The following is a 22,747-nucleotide window of genomic DNA, read 5'->3' as shown; positions in this document are numbered from 1 at the left end:
TGGCGAACAATAGAGACCGAAGGTGAAGAATGGGAGGGGCAAGACCCAAGTGAAGTAGAAACCTCAGGACAAAAGTGGCCCCTGGCCTGACTTGCTCCATCTCGCGAACCTTACGGTATTTACAGCACGATTCATGGTCCGCGATGTTCCCTCAGCCTCAGGGTTGAGTGGCTGTAATGAGCCCAAGGACTATTCTTGCCCTCATGCTGCCGGCCCATGTGAAACGCTCCCCGCTGGAGTGGGCGGGAACTGCACAAGGGCAACAGCCCAGTCAGTTGTCTGTCCACTAGCAAACGTGGTAGTCAATTTGTCGCACAGCAAAGTCGACGGCCGTGGAGGGGTTATGTCGTCCAGACGATCAGGCGTGGTTCGGTCGAGGTGCCGCCGTCGCTTAGCGATTGGCTTTGGAGGCTCAAAACGCGCCTGGGTAGCGCAGGGATGGTGTTTCAGTTTTAGAAACATGGGCTCGCCTTGGGCCGCACGATCTGCGGGCGGCAAGACACAAGCGGGCCCGTCTATCGTTGGCACGCCCATTTTGTCCATGCGAAGCGCTATCGTGGCGACTTGCGCCATCCAGAGGCCGTTATGTGGGAGCGCTTGTCCGGTTCATGGCGCCACGCGAAAGACTCTTGTCACCACCCAAGTTAAATCGAGCGCCTTCTCCCCTGTGCGTCTTCCATCAAGCCCAGCAAAGTCGCCGCGGATTGTCTTACTCTCGCTCGGCATCTTGACTCGATGCCAGTTTCAAGAATTGCAATTAGTTGCACATCACCGCCGACAAATACACGTGTAGGCAATAGACAATCTAGACAGGTCGTGTGTTTGGTCAATAACAAGGGTATCATGCTATGGTGCGCCCACTCGAGACAACAAGACTCCTCGAGCTGCATTATGAGACTGATGTTGATGACGTGAATTACATGACTGTGAGTACAGCTCCCAGCCTCCTACCAACTCTATATGTGTGCCGTGGTCGTGGTAGCCGGCCATTGATCTATTCGAATAGTTAGTACGTCTGTTTGCAAACATTACACTCGAGTGACTAACCAAAGTCCCGTCCCTGAACGCCAACTCATTTCCGTTATTCATTGGTATAGCATTGGCCGGTAGGTTGAAGACTTCATGTAGAGACCGGCTCCGACCACAGTCGTTTACCAACGTGTCGCCCTTCCACCTATTTGCTTTTTTTCTCACCCCAACACTTTCAGGTTCCCATGCTCCATCGCTTTCGTCATGGATATCCTGTCGTCTGTACCTTCGAACGTGCGCTAATCGTTGGTTTGAATCGAACAGCTCTTTACGTGTGGGTCGCGCTCGGATCTGCGCCGCTTTTGCGGCCTTCTCTTCCGATGTCATTATCTCAATGGGCCGCTTGGTGCTACAAGGATACACATCATGAAAGCTCGTCTCGCGTTTGACCCCAGATGCGAATTCAACCCTGTCTCTTGAAGATGACAATTTACGTGGCTGGGCCTGGCTACGTAGCGGACTGCCATGCGACGTGGCGCTGACTGGTGAAACCATCAAGCTGGAGTCCTGCACTGTTGGTGGGGTTACCGAATCTCGAGCATACGGTATCCCTGTGAAGCCATTTCGCCGCGTACTTTTGGCGTACCTTGTCGGCGCACTTTCGATAGCGCTTCGCAGTCTAGTCTTACCCTGCTGTTTTGGTGTGTTAGGTACGATTTTGTTGAGATTAACGCCAGGCCCTGCAACAACCTGTTCCTGCTTGTCCTGCTCTTCGTTTTGATGTGAAAAATAGGCCAGATAAACTCGATATTCGTTTTGGTATCGAGCTTTGTCCGCTGCCTTGGCGAAACTCCACAGCACACTACCATCATGCGAACCCATTGCTCTCTTGCCACGAAACTCATCATAGAATGAGAGGGTAGTTTTCAGGCTCTTCTCCCAATTACCCTGCCCCTTTTGAAGGTAGGGGAGTTTTTGCGCCAGCCAATCAGTGATTTGTATAGCTGTCATACTCGGCCCGTTCGCACAAGCTAGTGCTATCCTCGCTAATTCACGGTTCGTAGGTCGCTTTTGACATATGAATAGAGTTTCGTCTTCGGTATCCAGGCCAATCAAATTCTTAGGGAACAAGGGTAAGGACAGGGATTTGGGAGAGCCTTTCGACATTATAGTTTCCAAATTTCCTTGCCCGGAATACGGCTTATAAGCGGCTGCATCATCGTTGGTGGGGGCGGGAGGCCGTTGTGGCGGAGAGTGCGTCTGCACGTCATTTTCATTGCGTAATGCAGGTTGTACTGTAGACACTGTTGGTTCATTCTGTGGCTTCGTCCTTAATGTCCGGGTGGAATTTCGATCATCTTCCTCGCTCTGGCGTGCGATATGTGGTGACTGCGTGGGGGCATGACCGAAAGGACTTGTTCGATTTAATTCCGCTGCTTGAGGTGTGGGCTTCTGTTTGATTTTCTTAACAATAGAGAAACCCTCTGAGGTAGGGCCCGACTGAAGGTCATGGAGTGATGCAGCAAATGTAAAGGGCGGCTTGTCATCACCAACCTTCCTCATCTTCGGCTTGGGCGTCACTCGGCTTGGATCAAACAAGGAATGATACTGAGCCTCAGCTACTGGAGACACAGTGGTTGAGACCATGAAATTTGCTGCCTCTAGGCTGCTTTTGATGATTTGTGTGTTGTGAAAAGCAACAGCTTCAGGAGTCTCAGGTATCTCCAACAGTTCCGTTTCTTTGGCTCGCGACATGCTTTGACAAGCTTGACTGCATACAAGTTAGAATTTCTCAGCATCCACGTTTGGAGGTATGCGTACCATTGGGCACTTCCGTCACCAGATCGCACCAGGATTGAACGTTTCTGACACACTGAACAAAGAGCTATTGGAGAAACACACTTCTGCAATGCAGTGGAGGAGTCGAGCACAACCGCCTCATTTTGGGCACGAACATGGTGCGGCTGAGACGAAGAACCAGAACTGTCAGGCTTGCTCAAGTAGCGCGTAGGCGTACGAGGAACTTCTGAAAGGTCAAACTGCTCGGGTTCAGATCGGAGAAATGACCCAATGATATCCTTGGGTTTATTTAAGATTTCTAGTCCCCTTGAGTCAGGTGTGCTAGCACAAAAAGTCTGACAGCCAATATGCCCATCGAAAGTGCTCTCTTTGGTGGGCCCCGATAAGTTTGTGGTCGCAGGAGATTCTGCACCCCTTGGCCTAAAGATGTCTCTCACTATAGAATGTCTAGGGAGAACCGGTTTCGAAGATGAGATGGACCGAGTATGCTTTCTAGCGTCATTCAAGCATGCTGAACATCTCCAGTGTTGCCTTGTATTTTTAGTTTCCGCTTCAAAGACATGAATTATGTAACTCACGGGTCCACTCCTTGGATCGGCGGTGGCTTTCGACAACTATCGTGGTATGATTTAGCACACCCTGGGCAAGTGATGATTGGATTGTAACTCGTGGCCGTGGTCTTGTCACAAACTCGGCAAACAGGTTTGCAAGAGAGCTGTGGCTTCGACAACCGCTCGATGGGAATGAGAGCCTCGCGCAGTGAGGATACATTGTAGCTTTGATATGTCTGCACACAATGGCCAATTATTGGATCTGGTGAACCTGAGGCATCTTCGTCTCTTCGCAACTGCTCATATGCGGTACACTGACGCTTGAGTGGAGGCGGTGATATTGCGCGCAAGCGGCATCTTGGCTCCTCATTTTGGCTGAGATTGGCTCTGTCATGGTGCTTGATATTGCTGCTTGTGTCAAGGTGAAATAATCGCCGGTCGCTGTTGGCGTCTCTCATCTGGAAGCGCTGGAAAGAGGGCGGTGGGACTGGTGCAATATGTGCGGATTAGCTCTCTGTTCATCAGTAAAGGTGTTGGAAGCGACAGCGGTGAGAGAGAATTGCGTCAGGTCTTTTCAGTTTATTATAGAGCAGCATGTCGCACCACTGGAGGCTCCTCCTTTGGCCCCACTACGGGTAGGCACATGTAGGCATGCACTCCCACGATGCACTCTACCCGCGAGCACTGCCAAAGGCAAACCGTCACAATAGTTAGGCGATCTAACCTTTTACCAGTAGTCATCATGCAAACCGGCTATGTGTCAGGTGGCGTGGGTGCAAACTTACTTGCTCTGGCGGCGGAGTCCAGTGAGACGCGCCTAGGATGGGTTGTAAGATGGGCGCAACATGAGGAAAGAGAAGAAGAGAGGCAGAGCTGAAGGCGGCCATACGGACGCGGTAGAATGTGATGCGGGAAAGGGGCGAGACAAAAAGGATCAGTAAAGGGCGGGGCGGGCAACAAATTGTCTTGGGCGCGTGATGGCTGGCGTAGTCGCGAAGAAGCAAGGCTGCTAGGGTGATGGTTGCGGCGCGTCATCACGTGCCCAGCAGGCAGCCCCCCGCCCAGAATGACACGGGGAGTGGGGGCGGGCGCGCATGTGCCCGGGGGTGCTGCGAGGAAACATCGCGACATCTACGCATACGCAATTAACGACCAAGACTACTGCGGCGCCTGCGAGTGCGCGACTGGACTGACGCTGCAACCATGGACTTTCTCAAGTCGGCCGTCGCCTCTGCCATATCCAAGGGCCCGGCATTTGGCTACACGTTTGGCGATCGTGTCGACTTGAACGACTCCATCTGGGCTCTGCACAACGGCACAAAGCGAGTATGGCCCCGGTATCTGCAAACACACACACGCGAATTGCTGTTGACAACGGGCCGCTAGGACGATGGCTCCAAATGCAGCATCTTCTCCTTCGACATCACCGCAAACAAGTCCCGCCTGCCTCTCGCTCGCAATGCGCTTCGCAAGCTGCGAACCCTGCGCCATCCAGGGGTAGTCAAGGTTCTGGACACGGTGGAGACTGAGAGCTACATATACATCGCCACAGAACGGCTCACTCCGCTCAGCTGGCACGTCAAGAGAAGGAGTCTGACCGAAGAGACGACCAAGTGGGGACTGCACAACATTGCAAAGACGCTCAAGTTTGTAAATGCGGACGCCGCCTCCATACACGGCTGTGTCCGGCCGGCCTCGATATTCTTCAGCGAGAGCGGCGAGTGGAAACTGGGAGGCTTTGACGCGCTGAGCTCGGTGAAAGAGGACGATTCCATCATACCAACCTATGGCAGTCTTATACCAGACGCGGCGCGATACATGCCGCCAGAAGTGTCAAAAGGAGGCTGGGAGGTGGTCAAGCAGAATCCAGCGCATGCTGTGGATGCGTACAATTTTGGCGTCTTGATCTTTGAGGTGTTTAATGGCAGCTACAATAGTAGCGACCAGCTGGGGCAATTGAAGAGCATTCCTCCAAGTATGCACCAGTCCTACAAGCGCCTCCTCAACCCCAGTCCCAAAGCTCGTATGAGCATAAGCCAGTTCCTCGACCAAGGAAAGCGTCTGGGCGGATTCTTCCAGACGCCTTTGATTCAGGTCACGGATGACATCGAGAACCTGGGCCTCAAAGCCGAGGACGAGCGGAATGAGCTGCTTGGGTTAGTTCCTTCACAATTCTCCCACCTTCACATATGCTGATACACACCAGAAAACTAGACGCTGTTGCAGACGACTTCCCCGCTGATTTCTTCAAGATGAAGGTACTCCCAGAGTTGCTCAAATCAGTAGAGTTTGGTGGTGGAGGTGCCAAAGTCTTTGGCACAGTCATGCAGATAGGACAGAAGCTGTCAGACGAAGAATACGAAACTCAGATCACACCCGTCGTCGTGCGGCTATTTGCCAACCCTGATCGAGCCATTCGCGTGTGTCTTCTAGACAACCTGCCGCTCATGATCGACCACCTTCCAGCAAAGCTTGTCAACGATAAAATTTTCCCGCAGATGGTAGGTCTCAGTACCATTCCTCTAGCTTCTGTGCTGACAGCCCAAAGGTTACTGGCTTCTCCGATGTCGCCCCTGTAGTCAGAGAACAGACTGTAAAGGCTGTGCTCACGGTAGTGCCTAAACTCTCGGAACGCACTATCAATGGGGAGCTTCTGCGCTATCTAGCAAAGACTTCCAATGACGAGCAGCCCGGCATCCGAACAAACACGACGATTTGTTTGGGTAAAATTGCGCGCAATCTGGGTGCCAGTGTAAGTTCTTTATACGTACAATCACAGCAACGGCATACTGATTCCTTGACAGAGTCGGGCCAAGGTCCTCTCTGCCGCCTTTGCGCGCTCACTGCGCGATCCATTTGTGCACGCTCGAAACGCAGCTCTTTTGGCGTTGGCTGCGACTGCTGATCTGTTCAGCGAAGATGACTGCGCAAGCAAGCTACTCCCGATCATGTGCCCGTCGCTCGTCGACAAAGAAAAGCTCGTCCGTGACCAAGCTCAGAAAAGCGTCGACGTGTATATGGCACGAATTCGCAAATTTGCCGCCACAATGCCTGATACTGCGATGCCGTCTCCAGGAGTTGCCGCTGCTGGAGGAGCCTCTCCGCGTATGGGAACCCCTGCGAACGACACCTCGTGGGCCGGCTGGGCTATATCGAGTTTCACAAATAAATTGGCGGCGACAAGCGGGCAAATGCAGGCCAGCTCAGCAACCAACGGGACAGCAGACCAGAGACCGTCGTCAGTCCCGCCAGCTGCCACGACTCCTCAGCCACCGGTTCCATTGGCGAGCAAACCAGGAATGGTGCTTCATAGTGCTAGGAGTACGGTATCAACACCTACCATTACATCACAAAATCAGTCGTCTGCCTTTGACGACGAGGCAGAAGATTTCGACAACGATTGGGGTGGCTTCGCTGATGAGGAGAAGCCACAAGAGGAAGATGATCCGTGGGGCACGCCGGCCGTATCCAAGCCGGCATCTACAACGACGTTTGACGACAAAGGCGAGCCCGACTTTGCGGGATGGTTAGCAGCACAATCGAACGCAAAGAAGCCACTCAAGAACCCTCTACCAAAGGGGCTCGCCAAGACAACCACGCCGGCGGCCAAGTCAACCAGACCTGCGATCGGAGCAAGGTCAAGTACGGCGGGGTCAGCAACAAGGAAGGTTGTCGCGGCGCCAAAGAAGGAGGTCAAAAAGGAGGTGCCAAAGGCCAACGAGGAGGAAGAGGAAGGGTGGGGTGACGCATGGTAGTCATATAGTGTCTCGTAGACGACGTCGGTTGTTCAGCATAGCGAAGGCGTCCTCTAGGAGAAATTGCTTATAATACACCTCTTTTGCCAGCCGAAGCGTAGTTTCGGACGACAACCAGCCACATAATGATACACTATGTTACATTCGTTACTCTCGTTAGGGGGTTTACTTTTTTTCTTCCTTTTCGCGCTTGCCAAATGTATAGGCCAATCCACAGCCTACAACGTTGACAGCGCAGAGAGCCAGCGATGCTCCTCTTACCACGCCTCGGACGCTGAACTTGTTCCTGACGCTCTGTCGTCTGATTAGCTCTGTAGTCGGTGGTTGGGCCTTGGCCGAGTTGAACGTACTTGGCTCCTTCGCATAGCAAGCAAAGCGTACAGCCCACTCCACGCAGCTGTAATACCCGCCGCGTCTGTCTTGTAGTTGCTGAGGTTCAGATATGACGAGAACAGCAGGACTGGCGGGAACATCATGGGGAAGGCCTGGAAGGGTCGAGCATGTTGAGCTGTGATGAGTGTGGCTATCAGTGTAGGCGGCACCGAGTTTTCTGTGGCAAGTCAGTCGTGTCTGCCTGTGTATACTCAGGCGCCAATTCGTAGAGTGAGGCACGTGAGGCTTGGGTACGAAAAAGAGACGTGATGAACGTACCTCCCCAGTTGCGCAGGGATTGGAGCATGGATTTCTGGGGTGGTTGAGACATTTTGGGTGCTCTGGGCTCTGCGGCAACGATGGAAGAAACAGAGTGCGCTTGGAGAAGCGTCTTGTTCTTGGGGAAACGGTCGCGCCGTGAACCATGGATAGAGAATGGGTGCAGTTCAATGACGTTAGGCCCGGAAGTGGGACCGTCGGCCGTGCCAACCCAGCTTCGGTCAACTGGCCTCGTCGGGAGACTCGCGAACTGCAATAACAGATAACGACTTCAGCCCACGACCCGAACCACAACACCACCACCCACTCCCGGCCGGCGCTTCCGCACAACCATCTTTCCGCGCACCCGCACCCAGAGACTTGTGTCATCGCTCTCCTCAGCCCTCGGCTGGCTGCGCATCGGCCCTTGGCCACGACGGCTGCCCACTAGGCGGCATAATCTACCTCTCCTCCACAAAGCACGCACGCATACCCCACACAAGACACCGCAACACCGCCTCGCCCAACATGTCCGCCAAAGCCTCTGGCTCCGACGCCAAATCGCGTGAACACCATGACGGAAGTGCAGGCCGAGCTTACACCGTCGAGCAAAAAGCCGCCGTAATACGCATCAAGCAATGCGCGCCGACGGCTTACTACAAGATCCTTGGTCTGGAGGAAGTCAAAGCCACATGTTCCGACTCGGACATCAAGAAGGCCTACCGCAAGCTCTCATTACTTACCCATCCGGACAAGAACGGCTATGCGGGTGCTGACGAGGCGTTCAAGATGGTCAGCAAAGCATTCCAAGTGCTTAGCGACCCGGACAAGAAGAAGAAGTTCGACCAGTTTGGATTGGATCCCGACGCCAGATTTGACCCGCGGGCTGCGGCGGGGGCAAGTGGAGGCGGGGGGCCGGGTCCGTTTGGAAACGGATATGCGAGAAGAGGACCGTTTGGCGAAGAAGAGATGACACCAGAAGAACTGTTTAGGCAATTCTTTGGCGGCGCATTTGGCGGACCTTTCGGTATGTCCACCGCACTCTGTGACATGGCTGTTTAAAAGAACAGGCAAGAAAACTAACACATACCCAGGCGGCATGGATACCGGCCCAGGCTTTGTCTTCAACCTCGGCGGCGGCCCAGGAATCCGTGTTCACCAATTCGGCGGTGGTCGACCACGCAGACGCCCTGGCACTGCCGCACCCCCAGGTTCCGAAGGCCAACAATCCCTCTCGTCGGCCTTCGCCAACCTGCTCCCCCTCCTGTTCCTCTTCGTCCTACCCCTCCTCAGCTCCCTCTTCTCCGGCTCATCGTCCACGGCTGCCGGCCCCAACCTCGTCTTCGAAACCCCCCGCGCCCCCAACACACTGAAGCGCGTATCCCCGCGGATAAAGATCGACTACTTTGTCAACCCCAAGGATGTGCACGACTACACGCCCAAGAAGTGGCGGAAACTAGACGAGGTGGCCGAGCAGCAGTACGTCCACATCACCAACACGCGCTGTCAGACGGAAAAGTACAAGCAGAGACAGGCTATGGAAGAGGCCCAAGGCTGGTTTTCCGTCGACGAAAAAGCAATGAACAAGGCCAGGAATATGGAGTTGAAGAACTGTAATAAGCTTAAGAAGTTGGGCCTCGACGTCTACGGCGCCTAACGCTTGTTCTTCTTCCTCTTCTTCTTTTTTGAATCCCACTATGGTTATATTATCCTAGGCATATGGACGCACTATCGTTTTTTTCCTGCTTGCTTGTTTGTTTGCTTCCCTTCTTCACTCCGCCGTTTGTTCGTTGTTGACCGGGTTGAACTGTTTGGATGATGTCGATATACGAGCGCGTTTTTTTTTCTTTTTCTTTTTTCGGAATGGGGGTTGATTTGGCATTCGCAAAGGGGGAGGGAAATCTCTGATGCACGCATGCATGGCGTACACGGCGTTTGATCAAGGCATGCGGTTGTTGCCGCTTTTTCCAGACGCAGCGATTTCTTCTCTTATATTTTTTTCATTCTCCTTCTCGTCAGTGAAAAGTTAATGCCTGGCTTTTCCCTGATCACTATACATTTTTTCTCTCCTCTCTTCTCTACGTTTCTTTATCTCTTTTCCTCGCCATTGCCGCACAAAAAGAATTGCTTTGCATATCTAATTGTTTTCTTTGTAGAGAGGCTATTATACAAGTTATTCATTACAACATATCGGGGATTGTTTTGTTGCTTCCCACTCATGAAAATCATGACATATATACGCACACGTACACACATAGGCGCTTCTCGAGGCCCTTCATCCAATAACACTACAACCCCCAGAATTTCAAGACTCGTGTCTTGATGCCCTCCCAGCTATTCAACTTTGGCCGGACATCCAAGTAAAAGTTGAGTGCCTTGCCCACCTTGCCCTCGTCCTTGCCTGCATAAAAATCAATCACGTACTCAATCTTCGTGCCGCAGCGATCCACAACCCAGTCATGGCGATCAAACGGCGCCTGGTACCCGAGGAAGCTCTTCCAACGGGCTCTGGGCGTCAAACTGGTACTCAGACCCGAAAACGAAGCCAGTTTCGGGCCGCCGCAGGCCTCGGAGCCGCGGCCCTTTTCCCAGTTCTTGATTTCGTGCCATGCGCGCTCGTTGACGGCATTGTGGATGGGCACAATGGTGCGCATGTCTGGGGCAGAGGGGTCGTAGGCTTTGCGGCGCATGGCATCGAAGAACATTTGCTCAGAGGGGTATATCCAGTTTCCCGTCTTCTTGTCGGCGCCCGTGTCGCGCTCGTTGTTTGCGGGTCTTGCTGAGGCGGGCGCAGCATCGTCGGGTAGCGCGCGTGGTATTGTGCTCACTTCACGTTCGGTGCCAAGCCGTATTTGCGAGAAAATGCCTGTGCTTGTGGGAGGTGGAGACGATGTGCTTTGGTCGAGAGAGGACGAGTCGCATGATTGCTGTACAGCTGACTTTGCGGTTGGCCGTGAGGATGCTGCTGGCGGGGCGTCGGGCGTGGGTATGGGTGTGCTGTGAGGGTTTGGGGGTGCATTGGCGTTTTGTGCGCGGGCCTGCGCAAGCCATGCCTCGCGGGTCTTGTGGTCAACTGGGCAGGCTGCCGCCGGATCGTCTTTTGAGGACATTATGGTGGTGAGATTCTTAATGTCGAATGAGATTCCGATAAGTTAGGCATGGTGACGGCAGCGGTTGGAGAAATGTTGCGCACGGGCCCTGCGGAAGTCGGTCAATTATGATTGGCTGGGCCGCGTACCATGATAATGTCCCGTAACAGAACGCCATGCCAACACATGAGTTGACGCATTTCAGTGTCATGTGGAGTCTCTCTTGTGCACAATCCGGGTTATTCCAAACATTAATGGTACGCCGATCCGGCTTTTCCCCCCTTGGGCCTCTTCGCTCGCACTCTCTAGTCCGCATCCCACTTAGACCCTGCATATAAACAAGACCCCGCCAAAACCTTTCTACTTTCACCGCTGCATTCCCCCCTTTTTCCCCTCGAGCAACTAAAACCACAAGACATACATCGAAATGTCCGAAATCCACCGTGCCAGCACTACCGCCCCGGTAAACATCGCAGTCATCAAATACTGGGGAAAACGCGACCCAAAGCTCAACCTTCCCACCAACTCGTCCCTTAGCGTTACCCTTGCGCAGTCCGACCTCCGCACCCACACCACCGCATCGTGCTCGTCCAGCTACCCGAAAGAAGACACGCTCCTCCTCAACGGCCAATCGCAAGATGTCTCGGGTGCCAGGACGCAGGCATGCTTCAGGGAGCTCAGAGCACTGAGGAAACAGCTCGAGGACAAGGACTCCAGCTTGCCCAAGCTCGCAGATCTTCCTCTCCGCATCGTCTCGGAGAACAACTTCCCTACCGCCGCTGGACTGGCGAGCTCAGCTGCTGGCTTTGCTGCGCTCGTTCGCGCCATTGCCAACCTCTACGAACTCCCCGCGTCGCCGACAGACCTCTCTCGCATCGCTCGACAAGGCTCCGGCTCAGCATGCCGCTCGCTCTTCGGCGGCTACGTAGGCTGGGAACAAGGCTCTGCCGCTGATGGCAGTGACAGCGTGGCTTTCCAGGTCGCATCTGCGAGCTATTGGCCCAACATGCGCGCCGTCATCCTGGTTGTCAGTGCAGCAAAGAAGGGCGTATCCAGTACGACTGGTATGCAGACCACAGTCGCCACGTCCAGCCTCTTCCAGTCAAGAGCGACCGAGACTGTGCCCAGGCGCATGAAGGAGATGCAGGACGCTATCCAGAACAAGGACTTTGAGGCATTCGGCAAGGTTACCATGATGGACAGCAACTCGTTCCACGCCACTTGCCTCGACACCTTCCCGCCAATCTTCTACCTCAACGACGTTTCCCGCGCTGCTATCAAAGTTGTTGAAAGCATCAACGCTGCCGCTGGAAAGATCATTGCGGCGTACACCTTCGATGCCGGTCCAAACGCGGTTGTGTACTACCTGGAAGAGAACGAGAAGGAAGTCGCAGGTCTCTTCAAGACCATTCTTAACGAGAAGGATGGATGGCAGGGCGAGCGGGGACAGGCTGTCCAGGCAAACGCCGAGGCTCTCGAGAAGGTCAAGTTCGAGGCGGGTCCTGCTATCGCGTTGTTGGAAGAGGGTGTCAGCAGGGTCATCTTGACGGGTGTTGGCGAGGGTCCAGTCAAGACTGACGAGAGTTTGATCAACGAGAAGGGCGAGCCTGTCAAGAGCGCCTAGAAGCAGGGCGCCGAGTAAGAGTCCCAAACACGAGTAAATACCCTAATACAAAGCACAATATCATCGTTTCCAGCTACCGCAGCATCAATGGCTACATGCATGTACAGCATGTGACTGTCTCAACCCCCATGCTGAGCTCACCCGCTCTTTACTCCTCACATCGGTCCGTTCGTCTTGGCCAAACAGCATGACTTTGAAAAATGCAACGTTGTAATTAGGTGGTTAAACTGTACAGCCGATATAGCGCAACCCTGCCAGACCACGGATATCTGCAAACGATAATGCTAACGTTACGCCGTGGTATCAGATTTCTTCCAATCATACAATTCAACGCCTCCAAAGACACACAAGGAAACGATCGTTTATAGAGATGCTGCGTGCATCGTCTTAGTCCAAGACGACAGCAAGAATGATGATGACCAGGACAATGGCCAGGATAAGCAATAGAATGCACGCCGTACTCCTGGCGCTCTTCTGGTAGTTGCTGGCCTGCTTGAGATTTATATGCGCGCCCCGCGACGCATCGTGTGTGACCTCGACATTCTCTTCGATGATGTCGAGTTGGGCGCCCTGCTCGTGGACCATGTGCGCGACGTCGCGGAACAGCTCGTTGAGCTCGCCGACGGACTGCTCGATGTTGCGAATCTCCGACTCGCGCTCAATGATGAGGGATTCCTGGAAGTCGACCTCATCCTGGTTTGCCAAGCGCAGCTGCTCCTGCTCCTGCTGCTGATGCCCCCCAAAGTCTCCCCGCTCTTCGCTTGGCGATGATGCATCCTGCAGGGCTGTGCGTGCCGCCTGTGCCGACTGCTTCTCCTTCTCCAGCGCCTGCTTCTGGAGTTGCTGGAACTCGGCGAGCGAGGCTCGGAACTCGCGCTGCAGCTTCGACTGGGTAAACTTCTGCGAGGGCTGCGATGCGTTAGCTGCTACTGCTCGTGCAATGAGAGACTGGCTACCGTACCCCGACATCGGGCCATGTCACAATCTTCTTGAGGTTCTCGCCAAGCTCCTTGAACTTGTCCGATGTTTCCTCCACCGTCGTCTTGACGCGCTCGCGCACACGGGGCGTCTCATGTTTCGTTCCCAGTTTGGCTGTCTCTTGCGACAGACGAGCGACATTGCGAGTGAGGGCAAAGAGATCGTCGGAGAGCTTGTCGGCAAAGTCGCGGAACTCGGGGTCGTCGGCATACGCTGCATCGTCTTCCCGCCGCCATGTCGTCGGCTGCGATTCGAGGGCGCTGGAGCGTTGAAACGACATGCTGCTGGAAGGGGAGGCGCACAGGGCTGCACAAAACGTAAACGGCGCCTAGGGGCAAGCGGTCAGGTAGATGGTTGCGAGAGCTGGTGGTAGAGATGCAATCGCCGGTGCCTGGAGGTTGGGTTGGACTGGCGCTGCGTCGGTTCCCGCGGCGATGACGATGGGCCGCGGTCGACATAGGGCACGGGGCGGGTCTGTGATTAGATAAGCAGGCGTGCAGCTGTTCGAGCACGGGTCCGGCCACCAGCTCGTAGCTCCGGCGATCAATGTTTGTTTGACGAAAGGTCGCCCGTCTTTGGTCTTTCTCTTGGGTCGCTGCAACGCCTGCAAACCGCGACCGACTGCATCCGCCCATCGTTTCCCCACTGGCGCGACGCCGTTTCTTATTTCCTGCTATGATATAGCTCTCTTTTTTCCTCACTCATACATTCTCTCCAGCCGCAAAATCCGCTCCCATGGCGCTCGCTCCGCTCGGCACCCAGGTGCGCCCATACAGAGACTACCTGACGCCAGCTCTCCACCGGAGATTCAACAGGGCCAGCAGATACACGCTGCTGCTGTGCTATGCGATCGCGTGTTGGATGGGCGAGTGGGACAACCGTACGATGGCTATTCCGCGCCTTGCACACATGTACTGATTCCTATACAGCTCTACGGCTATGCTTTCCCCTAGGCCTCACCGGCATCCGGACCCTTCTGCTATTCGTTTCGGCCCTCTCCATCTACGTCCTTCGCGTGGCCCAATGGCATGTCGGCCGCCGCCAGACGCCCACCCAGGCACAGACATTCACCAAGTACTTCTTCCGCCTGTCCACGGTCGTCACCCTCATCGCATACTCTTTTTCGGCTATGATGTTCGTCGAGACATATATCTGGTCGCGGGGCCCAAAGGACAGACTCGCCTTTATCGAGGCCGGACGCATGCACGAGCGCTTCAGGCTGAATGAGAGACCGCTCTACCTACGCTACCTGTTCTACCTCCTGGCAGCGGCGCAGTCGTGCGTGCACCTGTGGCATGACTACGACAAGATCGAGGTACCTGCAATGAAACCCAAGAAGGAGCGCGGAGATGCTGCGCCAGCACGGCGGTCACCCAAGCCCCGACACGTCCTCACGAAACAACTCAAGGGCATGGCCACTCAGTCGAGCTCGCTGGCCGCAACTATTGCCCTTGTTGGGGTGGGAGTGTACTTTGTTATTGCGCGCAATGTCATCTGGGGCTACTACTACAGCTTTGGTCGCTATCTGTGGAGTCTCTCCAAGACGTCAACACCCACAGGACTGGCGCCATTCCTGCCTCTGTGCTTCATGTTTGTCACCGAGGGAACGCTCCTTGTCGTACTCTGGGAGTTTGTCAACAAGACGTTTGACGTGTATATTGCGCAAGAGCCGCTGAAGAACGACCACCCCATCACAAACGACTCAAAAGACCCCAATGGCTCGCTCTTGAACGGCCTCAAATCCAAGAAAGACACTGTCAAGGTGGGATGACGCAACTGTTTTCTGTAGCAATTTCTAACTGAATCCAGGCAATCGCCTTCTGGGAGCTTGCCCTCATAACCGACGCCTTTGCCGACCGCCGCAAGACGATTTACAGCGAGATGGGGCGTAAAAAGGCGCCGACGCATCAGCAGACGACAGACTTGTGTCTTGGAGAAGTCAAGTTTCTCATTGAACGCGTTAGTCTTGGTCTCGACCCTGCATACAACCCCGGCGCTACAGATGGCAAAGAACAAGCTGCCGCACCTGTCAAATTGGTACCGCGGATTGCACAACCTCTAAAAGATGACAAGCCAGTCACTGCCGCGCCACCCAAGCCAAACACTAGACTGGAGCACTTTGAAGCAGCGACGGCCAGCCTTGCAAAGTCGCACAGTGCTCCTGGTAATGCGCAAAAAGCATACAGCCGCGAGGCTCTGAACAAGGGCATGAGCAAGGCACAAGAAGGGGCCAAAGAAGCAGAGTCGCTCTTTGCGACGTACTGCAACAAGTTTGTGTCGTCTTCGGTCGGGACATTGTTCAGGCAAACGGTTCAACGCACAGCAACGATTGTTGTCCTCGGAGCGCCATACTCTCGGATTTCACTCGTCTGCAATGCGGTCACGGCTCTTGCAAACCTTTCCGTCTTCTCGCTCAGCGAAGACTCGCTCGGCCGCTTCCACGAAGGTGTGCCTGCCATGGTGCGCGTATTCACCACGGCACTCAACAAGATTGACGAGTACATGGAGACGGTCCCAATCCACCCGAGTGACACGGAGACGCTCGCGAAACCAGAAGCAGAGAGGCGGAAGGTGGCGGAGGTGGATGAAGTGAGGGAATGCCTCCGCGAAGGACTGGAGCGCATCCTGGGCAGCTTCAACGAGTACTTGAGCGGGATGGGGCTCAGCAGGCTAGAGATTATGGAGGCGAAGAAGGCGGCGAGTGCCAAAAAGGCCCCTGAGATGGTGCAGGCGGGCGCAAGGCAATGATGGCGTGTCTGAGCATGGCGCATAGTGTACCGATAAATGTAGAGTTTGATATACCCACGCTGAGCCAGGACAATGTAGAAAAGGCGGACGTGCAGGCACCCGGTGGCCAACCATAGGACGTGCTGTCTTGACGTGCATTTACGGGCCGGGCGAGCCACCAGCGATTGGGAGTAGCAGCGGGATTTGCATGAGCCAAGAGCAGCTACGCAGGCAGATGACCTCCAATTGCAGCCAGGCCCAGGCCCAGCATGCACAAGCGTGTCAGATGGAGGGCCTAGGAGGGCGCGTTTCACGCATGCCGTCCCAGAGTCTTGGTATGGCCGGCCCCCAATTCCAGGGGTAAACCGCCCCTCCCCACCTCTAGTCTGCTTTGAGCTGCTCTCACCATTGTTACGCCACCTTAACCCAGAAACGTCATGATGGGCGACACTTGCATGGCGGCTGACGAGGCCCTCGGGAGCCCCGACGAGCGGCCAACCAAGGCGTGCTATCGCTATCATCCTGTGCCATCCCGTCTTTGTTGCTTCTTCTCTTTCACTCGGTCCCCCGTTCTGCTCGCACTCCCACAATCCGTGCCTGGCTGCCCGTGGACTCGAGGAAGCGGGATATAACTGCGAGCAAGGCCTACCCTTGGACGGCCCTCTTACCTGCTTCGGCCCTCAGCCTCAGCCTCACTCCGCCTCTGCAGGGAATACAGGAAAAAAAAAGAGGACCTGATGGATTCGGCCTTCTTGTTGTGATAATTGTTCTTACTCCTTTACCTTCTTCCTTCACCCGACGGCGCCCTTGGACTCCGTGTTTCCCCGTGTTTCTAGTCCCCGGGACTGCTGCGGCCTTTTTTTTTTGTCTCGCTGCTCGAGTCACGCGTCTTGTTGTTTGCGAACGCGTTCGAGGCAAGAAGCGCTTTCGATTCGCTGGGCGACGATATCGATTGCGGTTTGGTTAGGCCAAGGGAAAACGAGAAGGCGCCGAGAGTACAACATAGTCGGGAGCCAGCTGGGTATCCGGATACCGCTGATTACGAGCTTACGCGCAGCGCAATGCACACACCACTATCCGCATGGCTTGCTCTGTCGGCAGCAATAATACCTGGTGCTACGGCCTTTTACCCATATCACTATGCTGGCGACAGCGGTTCCTCGTCGCAGCCGTCGCGACGCACATCTCGGCCAGTTTCCATCGATAACGCGCGGTTGATAACGCTTCCTCTCCGTCGGATCCCTACCAGTCTGCAGTCGCGAGAGAATGTGTACCAGATTGTTGCGTCGAACAAGCCGAGCCAGGAGAACAGCGTGGCAATTGACCAGGATGGCAAGGATTTGAGCTATATGGTGGCCGTGACGTTTGGCGACAGCAAGGAGGAATACCACATGTTGCTGGATTCGGCGGCGAGCAACACATGGGTCATGGGCCAGGACTGCAAGAGCGAGGCGTGCAAAACGCACAATCTGTTTGGTGCGGGCGATTCGAGTTCGCTCAAGGTATGCACTTCACTTTGCCTGAAAATTGACCGTGAACAAGAAAAGCTAACAGCCATGTCAGACAGATACCAAAAGCTTCAGCATCACCTACGGCACCGGCTCGTCCAGCGGCACCCTCGCCACCGACACCGTCCACCTGGGCAGCCTCTCGTCTCCGCTGACTTTTGGCCTCGCCACCAATGTGTCTGACGAATTCCGCGCCTACCCCATGGACGGCATTCTGGGCATTGGCCGGGGCTCTGGCAGCGACGGCGACATTCACGCGCCTCAAATTATGGATGTGCTCTCGTCCAACCGCCTGATCAACGCCAAACTCTATGGCATCCACCTCAGCCGCGCCAAAGACGGCCTCAAGGACGGTGAACTCGATCTGGGCCAAGTCAACCCCAAGCGCTTCACCGGCGACATCAACTACATCGACTGCGTGGAAAACGACACGGGGTTCTGGGAAATCCCGCTGCAAGGCGCTAGTGTTGATGGTGCCGACGCGGGCCTCAGCACTGCGGCTCGCACCGCCATCATGGACACGGGCACATCGTACATTCTGATGCCCAAGGACGACGCTGTCGCCATCCACGCCAAGATCAAGGGCCAGACGCAGAACGGAGAAGCGTTTTTCGTCCCCTGCGATACCACGGCCGTGGTGCAGTTTGGCTTCAACGGCCAGAAATACAACATCTCGGCTGCAGACTGGATCGGCGACCAGGTGGACCAGAGCAAGAATCTGTGCCGCAGCAATATTGTGGGACGCCAGACGTTTGGCGCCCACCAGTGGCTCGTCGGCGACGTGTTTCTCAAAAACGTGTATTCGGTGTTTGACTTTGACAAGTCGCGCGTCGGCCTGGGTGTTGTGGGTGGTGTTGAGACGACGAGTACGGGTATGTAATTCCTTCCACGCCTCACACAAATACTAACAACCCCATTCCACACAGACTCATCCTCATCCTCTTCTTCCCCATCCTCTTCCCCCTCGTCTTCGGCCAGTAACGTGACGGCCGCCGCCACGGCCCCCAGCACGACATCTGCGTCTGAAAAGACGCCTTCGGAGCAGCGCGGCGGCAGCGGCGCCACGGCCACGCAGACGTCGTCGTCGTCGATTGTCGCGCTGGTGGTGGCTCTTGCCGCCATTTCAATGTACATATAAAAAAGTCTTTTTTTGTTGTCTTGTATATATGCGATATGTGAGATGCGATATGCACGTATGGTATGCCGTATATCGACATGGATAAAGATACATGGTGTGTTAATACGACTGGTGTGGTGTGTCATGATTCTGTGTACACTTGCAGGTTTTCCACACCATGTGAATGAACGTGATGTTGTGAATGGAAATCGTCATGTAGTATAGATGAAGATATCTATACATACATACATAGCCATGTTGCATGATCCAAGTATATTCAGTATATTAGGTTACTGCTTCGTGGAAGCCAAATGCAGTTATTTAGTTCGACTATCCAACCATGCATCTACTCGACCCATGTATTCTACCATGATTTCCCCTGACTTGTTTTTTTTTGGGGGGGGGGGGGGTTTCCTGGGAACGAGCTGGTATGTCACTATGTATGTACCCGTGCATTCAAGTAAATATATATATATATATATATATATCCAAGTATCTATCTATCTGTCTATCTGATTCCACTTATCAATCCATGGAAATTGTATATTGTACAAAATACGCAATCCAAAGATTTAGCCATCGCTCGTTTTTGGAATGGTTATAACTACTTTCTTTGTCCATTACGTTATCAAGCCATGTATATATCCATCTCTATCTACTCATTCACCACACCATTGTCCCTTTCCTTGTTATTTCCACTAAATGAAAAAGAGAAAACGAGTTTTATCTGTGGCCAATTCCAAATCACTCTTGTTGGTATTATGGTGTCTTGTTTATTGTAACCTGTCATTGTAACTGATTGTACCTGCTATTGTTCATGTGACAGTGGTTAAAGTATGTGTCATTTGTCACTGACACATTTGCAGGACGGTAGGTTGCTTTGGGACATGGGCTTAATAACATCACAGATAGTCATTAGCAGCTTTAAAAAAAAGGCCAAGAAAAAACAAACAAAGACATAACCCAAACTATGCTCAGCGATTGGTGTGGAAGCGGTTTACAAGGGAAAGCTGCCAAGTGTGTAACACGGGGGGGGGGGAGTAGAGAGCAAAACAAGCACCGATTATTAGAAAGATCCTACCATTTGCTCAATCTCGATTTCCACACGCTTCTGAGAAGATAACCCCCATCATGAACTACCCCAAGATGATGTACGGTTCCAAACACACAAAAGATCCAGCACAGTAAACGCCTCGTGTAGGTGCCATGAGAGAGAGAGACAGAGACAGAGAGAGAGAGAAAGAGAGACATGGGGGGGGGGGGCTGTTAGCGGCCTGGAGAGAGGCGACTCGCGTGGGGACCTCAGCGGCCATGTTCATGTCTTGCCCTCTTTCTCGGATAGACGACTATTACACACCCGATGGTCGCCACCTTGTTGCTTGTTGTGCAGGCTCAACAAGGGGCGGTTGTGGCGGAGAACCACCTTGTAGGAGGGAATGCCGCGCTTACAAAACCAGGCACTTCTTGGTCTTCTTCTCTTTCCGGGTCAACAGAGCGGCGCGGGTGGCGTGCTCAAACACTTCTCGGACACCCTCGTTGGTCTTGGCTGAGCACTCGAGGTACTTTTGAGCACCAATCTTCTTGCGGACATCCTCGGCCTGCTCGGGGAGTTAGTGACGATGACGAGAGTGATGGCGGGGATGGCGGGCCATGGCCATGGTCATGGTGGGCGGGTGCATGGTGGAAACTGACCTGCTCGGGCGTCACGGGCTTCTGCGACGTCTTGTGCAGCTCCTCAATCGTCTTCTGGTCAAAGCGCAAGTCCTTCTTGCATCCAACGAGGATGATGGGAAGGCCCTGGCAGAAGTGCAGAACCTCGGAGATCCACTGTGGGTGCATGTCAGTTTGGGGGCGGTGATGGCGATGACGAGGCTAGAGGGAGGTACCTTTTCCTGGACGTTGTCGAGCGAATCGGGCGAGTCGACGGCGAAGCAGATGAGGATAACGTGCGAGTCGGGGTACGAGAGGGGACGGAGACGGTCGTAATCTTCCTGGCCAGCGGTATCCCAGAGGGCGAGCTCGACGTGCTTGCCGTCTACCTCGACGTCGGCGACATAGTTCTCGAAGACGGTGGGGACATAGACCTGCAGGCACAAGTGTCAGCGGATGGGCTCGGGGGTACGTGTGCACAATGCAGCATGCGTGTGATGGCGACGATGACAGGCGACGTGGTGGCGGGTGCTGTCGTCGTCGTTGTGATGGCGGGCGTGTTGGGGCGTGTTGCTTGTGCACATGGGGGACGCGGACAGGCAGCTAGGCTGACGCGGCTCAGGGATGGCGGGTCGAGGTTGGGGAGGTACTGACCTCGGGGAAGGTGCCCTTGGAGAAGACGCTGTCGACGACGTGGTTAGCAGCTGTGGAGCAGGGCAGAGGCAGGTGTCGCGGGCGGCGTCGACGGGGCGAGCGTGGGAGTGGGAGCGGGCACGTACATGAGCAGACACGTCTTTCCACAGGCGCCGTCGCCGACAATAACAAGCTTTCGTCGAATCTCGGCCATGGCGGAGTCTGTGTGGTTTTTGGGGTTGGGGAGGGATGTGCGGTGGCAGGTGTCGGGGGATCTGTAAGCAAAGAGGTGAGTATTTGGATGGAGGACTGGCGGTGATTGAAGTTGGACAACAGCGGCTTCAGGGTGTTATGGCTAGGCACCATGACCGCAACGGGGGTCGTGCTGCAACGACTGCGGCTGAGTTGCTGCTTGCGCCACGCTGCGCTTTTGCCATTGCGGACTAGGCCGGGGCAGGACAGACGGGGGGCGTGGCTCGTACCTGGGGGAGAGCGAGCGAGCGCGCGCGGTGTGTGTGTGTGTGTGTGTGTGTGTGTGGTGTGTGTGTGTGGTGTGTGTGTGTGGTGATGGGGGGTGCAGCAGCAGGCAGCTAATGCGATGGGGGGAGGGGGAGGGGGGCGGCTAGTTAGTGTGTAGTAGGGCGATGGTGGTGGTGGTGGTGGTTTGGCGGCAGGCAGGGAGAGGAAGCAGACAGGTGGGTTTGATGATGATGGCAGGCGATGGGCGGCGGTGGGTTAGTATGCAGCGGGTTAGTGTGGCCGGGAGCGAAAGAGGAGAAGGCGCGATTAGCTATCTCGCAGCCTCTCCTGGCCATGACGCCCTCGGTCGCGCCCCCAGTCACTGCATCCACATCCACTGCATTCACGGCATTCACTGACTGACGGCGCCCACGGCCTGCTGCACCCACTGCACCCACTGCACATGGCGTCACATGGCCTGCATGCATGTGTTTGCTGCCACACGCCGAAGCGCGACGAAAGAGCCGGCAGCAAGCAGCAGCAGCAGCAGCAAACAGAGGCAGAGGCAGAGGCAGCACAATGGCTCGGCGCGGCTGTATTTCCGCGGCTATCTCCGGCGCCCCCACTCTCGACGCCATCTTGTGCATGGTGTTGAGCGCACTTGGCCATGGCCGGCGAAGAAGAAAGAAGGCGGCCGAAAAGGAAAAAGAGGCGGCCGTGTGCTACAACGTGTGTGCAGCCACGGCGCGAGACGAGATGCGTGCAAGCCCCCCCGGCTGCCTGCTCTCGCTCGCTGCTCTGGCCTGCGCACTGCACTCTGCTCTGCTCTGCTCTACATGCAAGTACTCTGTGCCTGTGCCGCGCGGGACGAGGCCAGTCGAGCCGGGTATCAGACCTGAAACGCGTTGCTGCGGGGCGTGTTGGCTGTCGCTTGGAGCTTGGAGCTTGGTTGCCAGGGCGCCGTCGAGTCGTCGTCGTCGTCCTCCCCCCCCCCCATGGCTGACTGACTGTATCCAGGAACAGGGCACGCAACCCAAGGCCGTCCAAGGCAGGCAGCAGAGCCGTGCCGCGCCCAGCCATGCGATGGATGCCATGGCCTGCCGACGGTGCGCATCGACAATTTCCAGCGCGCACGTGACTTGGCGAGACAGCTGCCTGCAGGGCTGGCGGCGGGGCAGGCTAGCCGGCTGGCGGACTCGCAGTAGCTGGTTGCAGCAATGGTAAGTAGCACTGACGCAGTTCGCGCACAACTACCAC

The 22,747-nt window shown here is 55.0% G+C and overlaps 11 protein-coding genes across 11 annotated transcripts; 5 read left to right on the top strand and 6 right to left on the bottom strand.

Annotated features, from left to right (window-relative positions):
• Positions 1–201: 201 nt before the first annotated feature.
• Positions 202–534, bottom strand: SETTUDRAFT_30649 (uncharacterized protein; the record flags this gene model as incomplete). Its single annotated transcript, XM_008022057.1, has 1 exon — positions 202–534. The coding sequence occupies one exon, from the start codon at positions 532–534 to the stop codon at positions 202–204; it is 333 nt and encodes a 110-aa protein (XP_008020248.1).
• Positions 535–916: 382 nt separating this feature from the next.
• Positions 917–2,724, bottom strand: SETTUDRAFT_41001 (uncharacterized protein; the record flags this gene model as incomplete). The annotated part of the gene is made up of 2 exons (XM_008022115.1): positions 917–994; positions 1,048–2,724. 2 exons carry the CDS (start codon positions 2,722–2,724, stop codon positions 917–919), a joined length of 1,755 nt encoding a protein of 584 aa, XP_008020306.1.
• Positions 2,725–4,513: 1,789 nt separating this feature from the next.
• Positions 4,514–7,196, top strand: SETTUDRAFT_162652 (uncharacterized protein). The gene is made up of 5 exons (XM_008022891.1): positions 4,514–4,646; positions 4,707–5,476; positions 5,527–5,821; positions 5,869–6,072; positions 6,125–7,196. The coding sequence occupies exons 1-5, from the start codon at positions 4,524–4,526 to the stop codon at positions 7,073–7,075; spliced, it is 2,343 nt and encodes a 780-aa protein (XP_008021082.1). The 5' UTR covers positions 4,514–4,523; the 3' UTR covers positions 7,076–7,196.
• Positions 7,197–7,240: 44 nt separating this feature from the next.
• SETTUDRAFT_18828 (uncharacterized protein) lies at positions 7,241–7,778 on the bottom strand (the record flags this gene model as incomplete). Its single annotated transcript, XM_008021945.1, has 3 exons — positions 7,241–7,369; positions 7,426–7,625; positions 7,727–7,778. 3 exons carry the CDS (start codon positions 7,776–7,778, stop codon positions 7,241–7,243), a joined length of 381 nt encoding a protein of 126 aa, XP_008020136.1.
• Positions 7,779–8,219: 441 nt separating this feature from the next.
• On the top strand, positions 8,220–9,362 carry SETTUDRAFT_134286 (uncharacterized protein; the record flags this gene model as incomplete). Its single annotated transcript, XM_008022890.1, is given in 4 exon segments — positions 8,220–8,732; positions 8,800–8,858; positions 8,926–8,981; positions 8,999–9,362. The coding sequence occupies 4 exon segments, from the start codon at positions 8,234–8,236 to the stop codon at positions 9,360–9,362; spliced, it is 978 nt and encodes a 325-aa protein (XP_008021081.1). The 5' UTR covers positions 8,220–8,233.
• Positions 9,363–9,887: 525 nt separating this feature from the next.
• SETTUDRAFT_134283 (uncharacterized protein) lies at positions 9,888–10,815 on the bottom strand (the record flags this gene model as incomplete). Its single annotated transcript, XM_008022889.1, has 1 exon — positions 9,888–10,815. One exon carries the CDS (start codon positions 10,813–10,815, stop codon positions 9,994–9,996), a length of 822 nt encoding a protein of 273 aa, XP_008021080.1. The 3' UTR covers positions 9,888–9,993.
• Positions 10,816–11,221: 406 nt separating this feature from the next.
• Positions 11,222–12,488, top strand: SETTUDRAFT_114456 (uncharacterized protein; the record flags this gene model as incomplete). The annotated part of the gene is made up of 1 exon (XM_008022888.1): positions 11,222–12,488. The coding sequence occupies one exon, from the start codon at positions 11,222–11,224 to the stop codon at positions 12,416–12,418; it is 1,197 nt and encodes a 398-aa protein (XP_008021079.1). The 3' UTR covers positions 12,419–12,488.
• A 126-nt stretch (positions 12,489–12,614) lies between these two features.
• Positions 12,615–13,799, bottom strand: SETTUDRAFT_134277 (uncharacterized protein). Its single transcript, XM_008022887.1, has 2 exons — positions 13,380–13,799; positions 12,615–13,327 (listed from the first exon to the last, which is right to left on the bottom strand). Exons 1-2 carry the CDS (start codon positions 13,674–13,676, stop codon positions 12,806–12,808), a joined length of 819 nt encoding a protein of 272 aa, XP_008021078.1. The 5' UTR covers positions 13,677–13,799; the 3' UTR covers positions 12,615–12,805.
• Positions 13,800–14,091: 292 nt separating this feature from the next.
• On the top strand, positions 14,092–16,199 carry SETTUDRAFT_114451 (uncharacterized protein). Its single transcript, XM_008022886.1, has 3 exons — positions 14,092–14,276; positions 14,326–15,158; positions 15,206–16,199. The coding sequence occupies exons 1-3, from the start codon at positions 14,132–14,134 to the stop codon at positions 16,142–16,144; spliced, it is 1,917 nt and encodes a 638-aa protein (XP_008021077.1). The 5' UTR covers positions 14,092–14,131; the 3' UTR covers positions 16,145–16,199.
• Positions 16,200–17,184: 985 nt separating this feature from the next.
• On the top strand, positions 17,185–18,511 carry SETTUDRAFT_85375 (uncharacterized protein; the record flags this gene model as incomplete). Its single annotated transcript, XM_008022206.1, has 2 exons — positions 17,185–17,625; positions 17,687–18,511. The coding sequence occupies 2 exons, from the start codon at positions 17,185–17,187 to the stop codon at positions 18,509–18,511; spliced, it is 1,266 nt and encodes a 421-aa protein (XP_008020397.1).
• A 1,489-nt stretch (positions 18,512–20,000) lies between these two features.
• SETTUDRAFT_40993 (uncharacterized protein) lies at positions 20,001–21,245 on the bottom strand (the record flags this gene model as incomplete). Its single annotated transcript, XM_008022114.1, has 5 exons — positions 20,001–20,346; positions 20,441–20,575; positions 20,635–20,832; positions 21,053–21,080; positions 21,178–21,245. The coding sequence occupies 5 exons, from the start codon at positions 21,243–21,245 to the stop codon at positions 20,194–20,196; spliced, it is 582 nt and encodes a 193-aa protein (XP_008020305.1). The 3' UTR covers positions 20,001–20,193.
• Between the last annotated feature and the right edge of the window lie 1,502 nt (positions 21,246–22,747).

The sequence above is a fragment of the Exserohilum turcica genome (assembly GCF_000359705.1).
Source record: "Exserohilum turcica Et28A unplaced genomic scaffold SETTUscaffold_1, whole genome shotgun sequence".
Taxonomy (NCBI): Eukaryota; Fungi; Ascomycota; class Dothideomycetes; order Pleosporales; family Pleosporaceae; genus Exserohilum; species Exserohilum turcicum.
The sequence above is the reverse complement of the archived record's forward strand: the minus strand, read 5'-3'. Positions and strand labels throughout refer to the sequence as shown.

Bases quoted from the DNA above. Each gene is read 5' to 3' on its own strand.
- SETTUDRAFT_134277 (XM_008022887.1), bottom strand. From the start codon at position 13,676: ATGTCGTTTCAACGCTCCAGCGCCCTCGAATCGCAGCCGACGACATGG. The intron at 13,328-13,379 runs GTACGGTAGCCA...AACGCATCGCAG, and splicing joins TGACATGGCCCGATGTCGGG to CCCTCGCAGAAGTTTACCCA.
- SETTUDRAFT_114451 (XM_008022886.1), top strand. From the start codon at position 14,132: ATGGCGCTCGCTCCGCTCGGCACCCAGGTGCGCCCATACAGAGACTAC. The intron at 14,277-14,325 runs GTACGATGGCTA...ATTCCTATACAG, and splicing joins GATGGGCGAGTGGGACAACC to CTCTACGGCTATGCTTTCCC. The intron at 15,159-15,205 runs GTGGGATGACGC...AACTGAATCCAG, and splicing joins CCAAGAAAGACACTGTCAAG to GCAATCGCCTTCTGGGAGCT.
- SETTUDRAFT_162652 (XM_008022891.1), top strand. From the start codon at position 4,524: ATGGACTTTCTCAAGTCGGCCGTCGCCTCTGCCATATCCAAGGGCCCG. The intron at 4,647-4,706 runs GTATGGCCCCGG...ACGGGCCGCTAG, and splicing joins TGCACAACGGCACAAAGCGA to GACGATGGCTCCAAATGCAG. The intron at 6,073-6,124 runs GTAAGTTCTTTA...ATTCCTTGACAG, and splicing joins CGCGCAATCTGGGTGCCAGT to AGTCGGGCCAAGGTCCTCTC.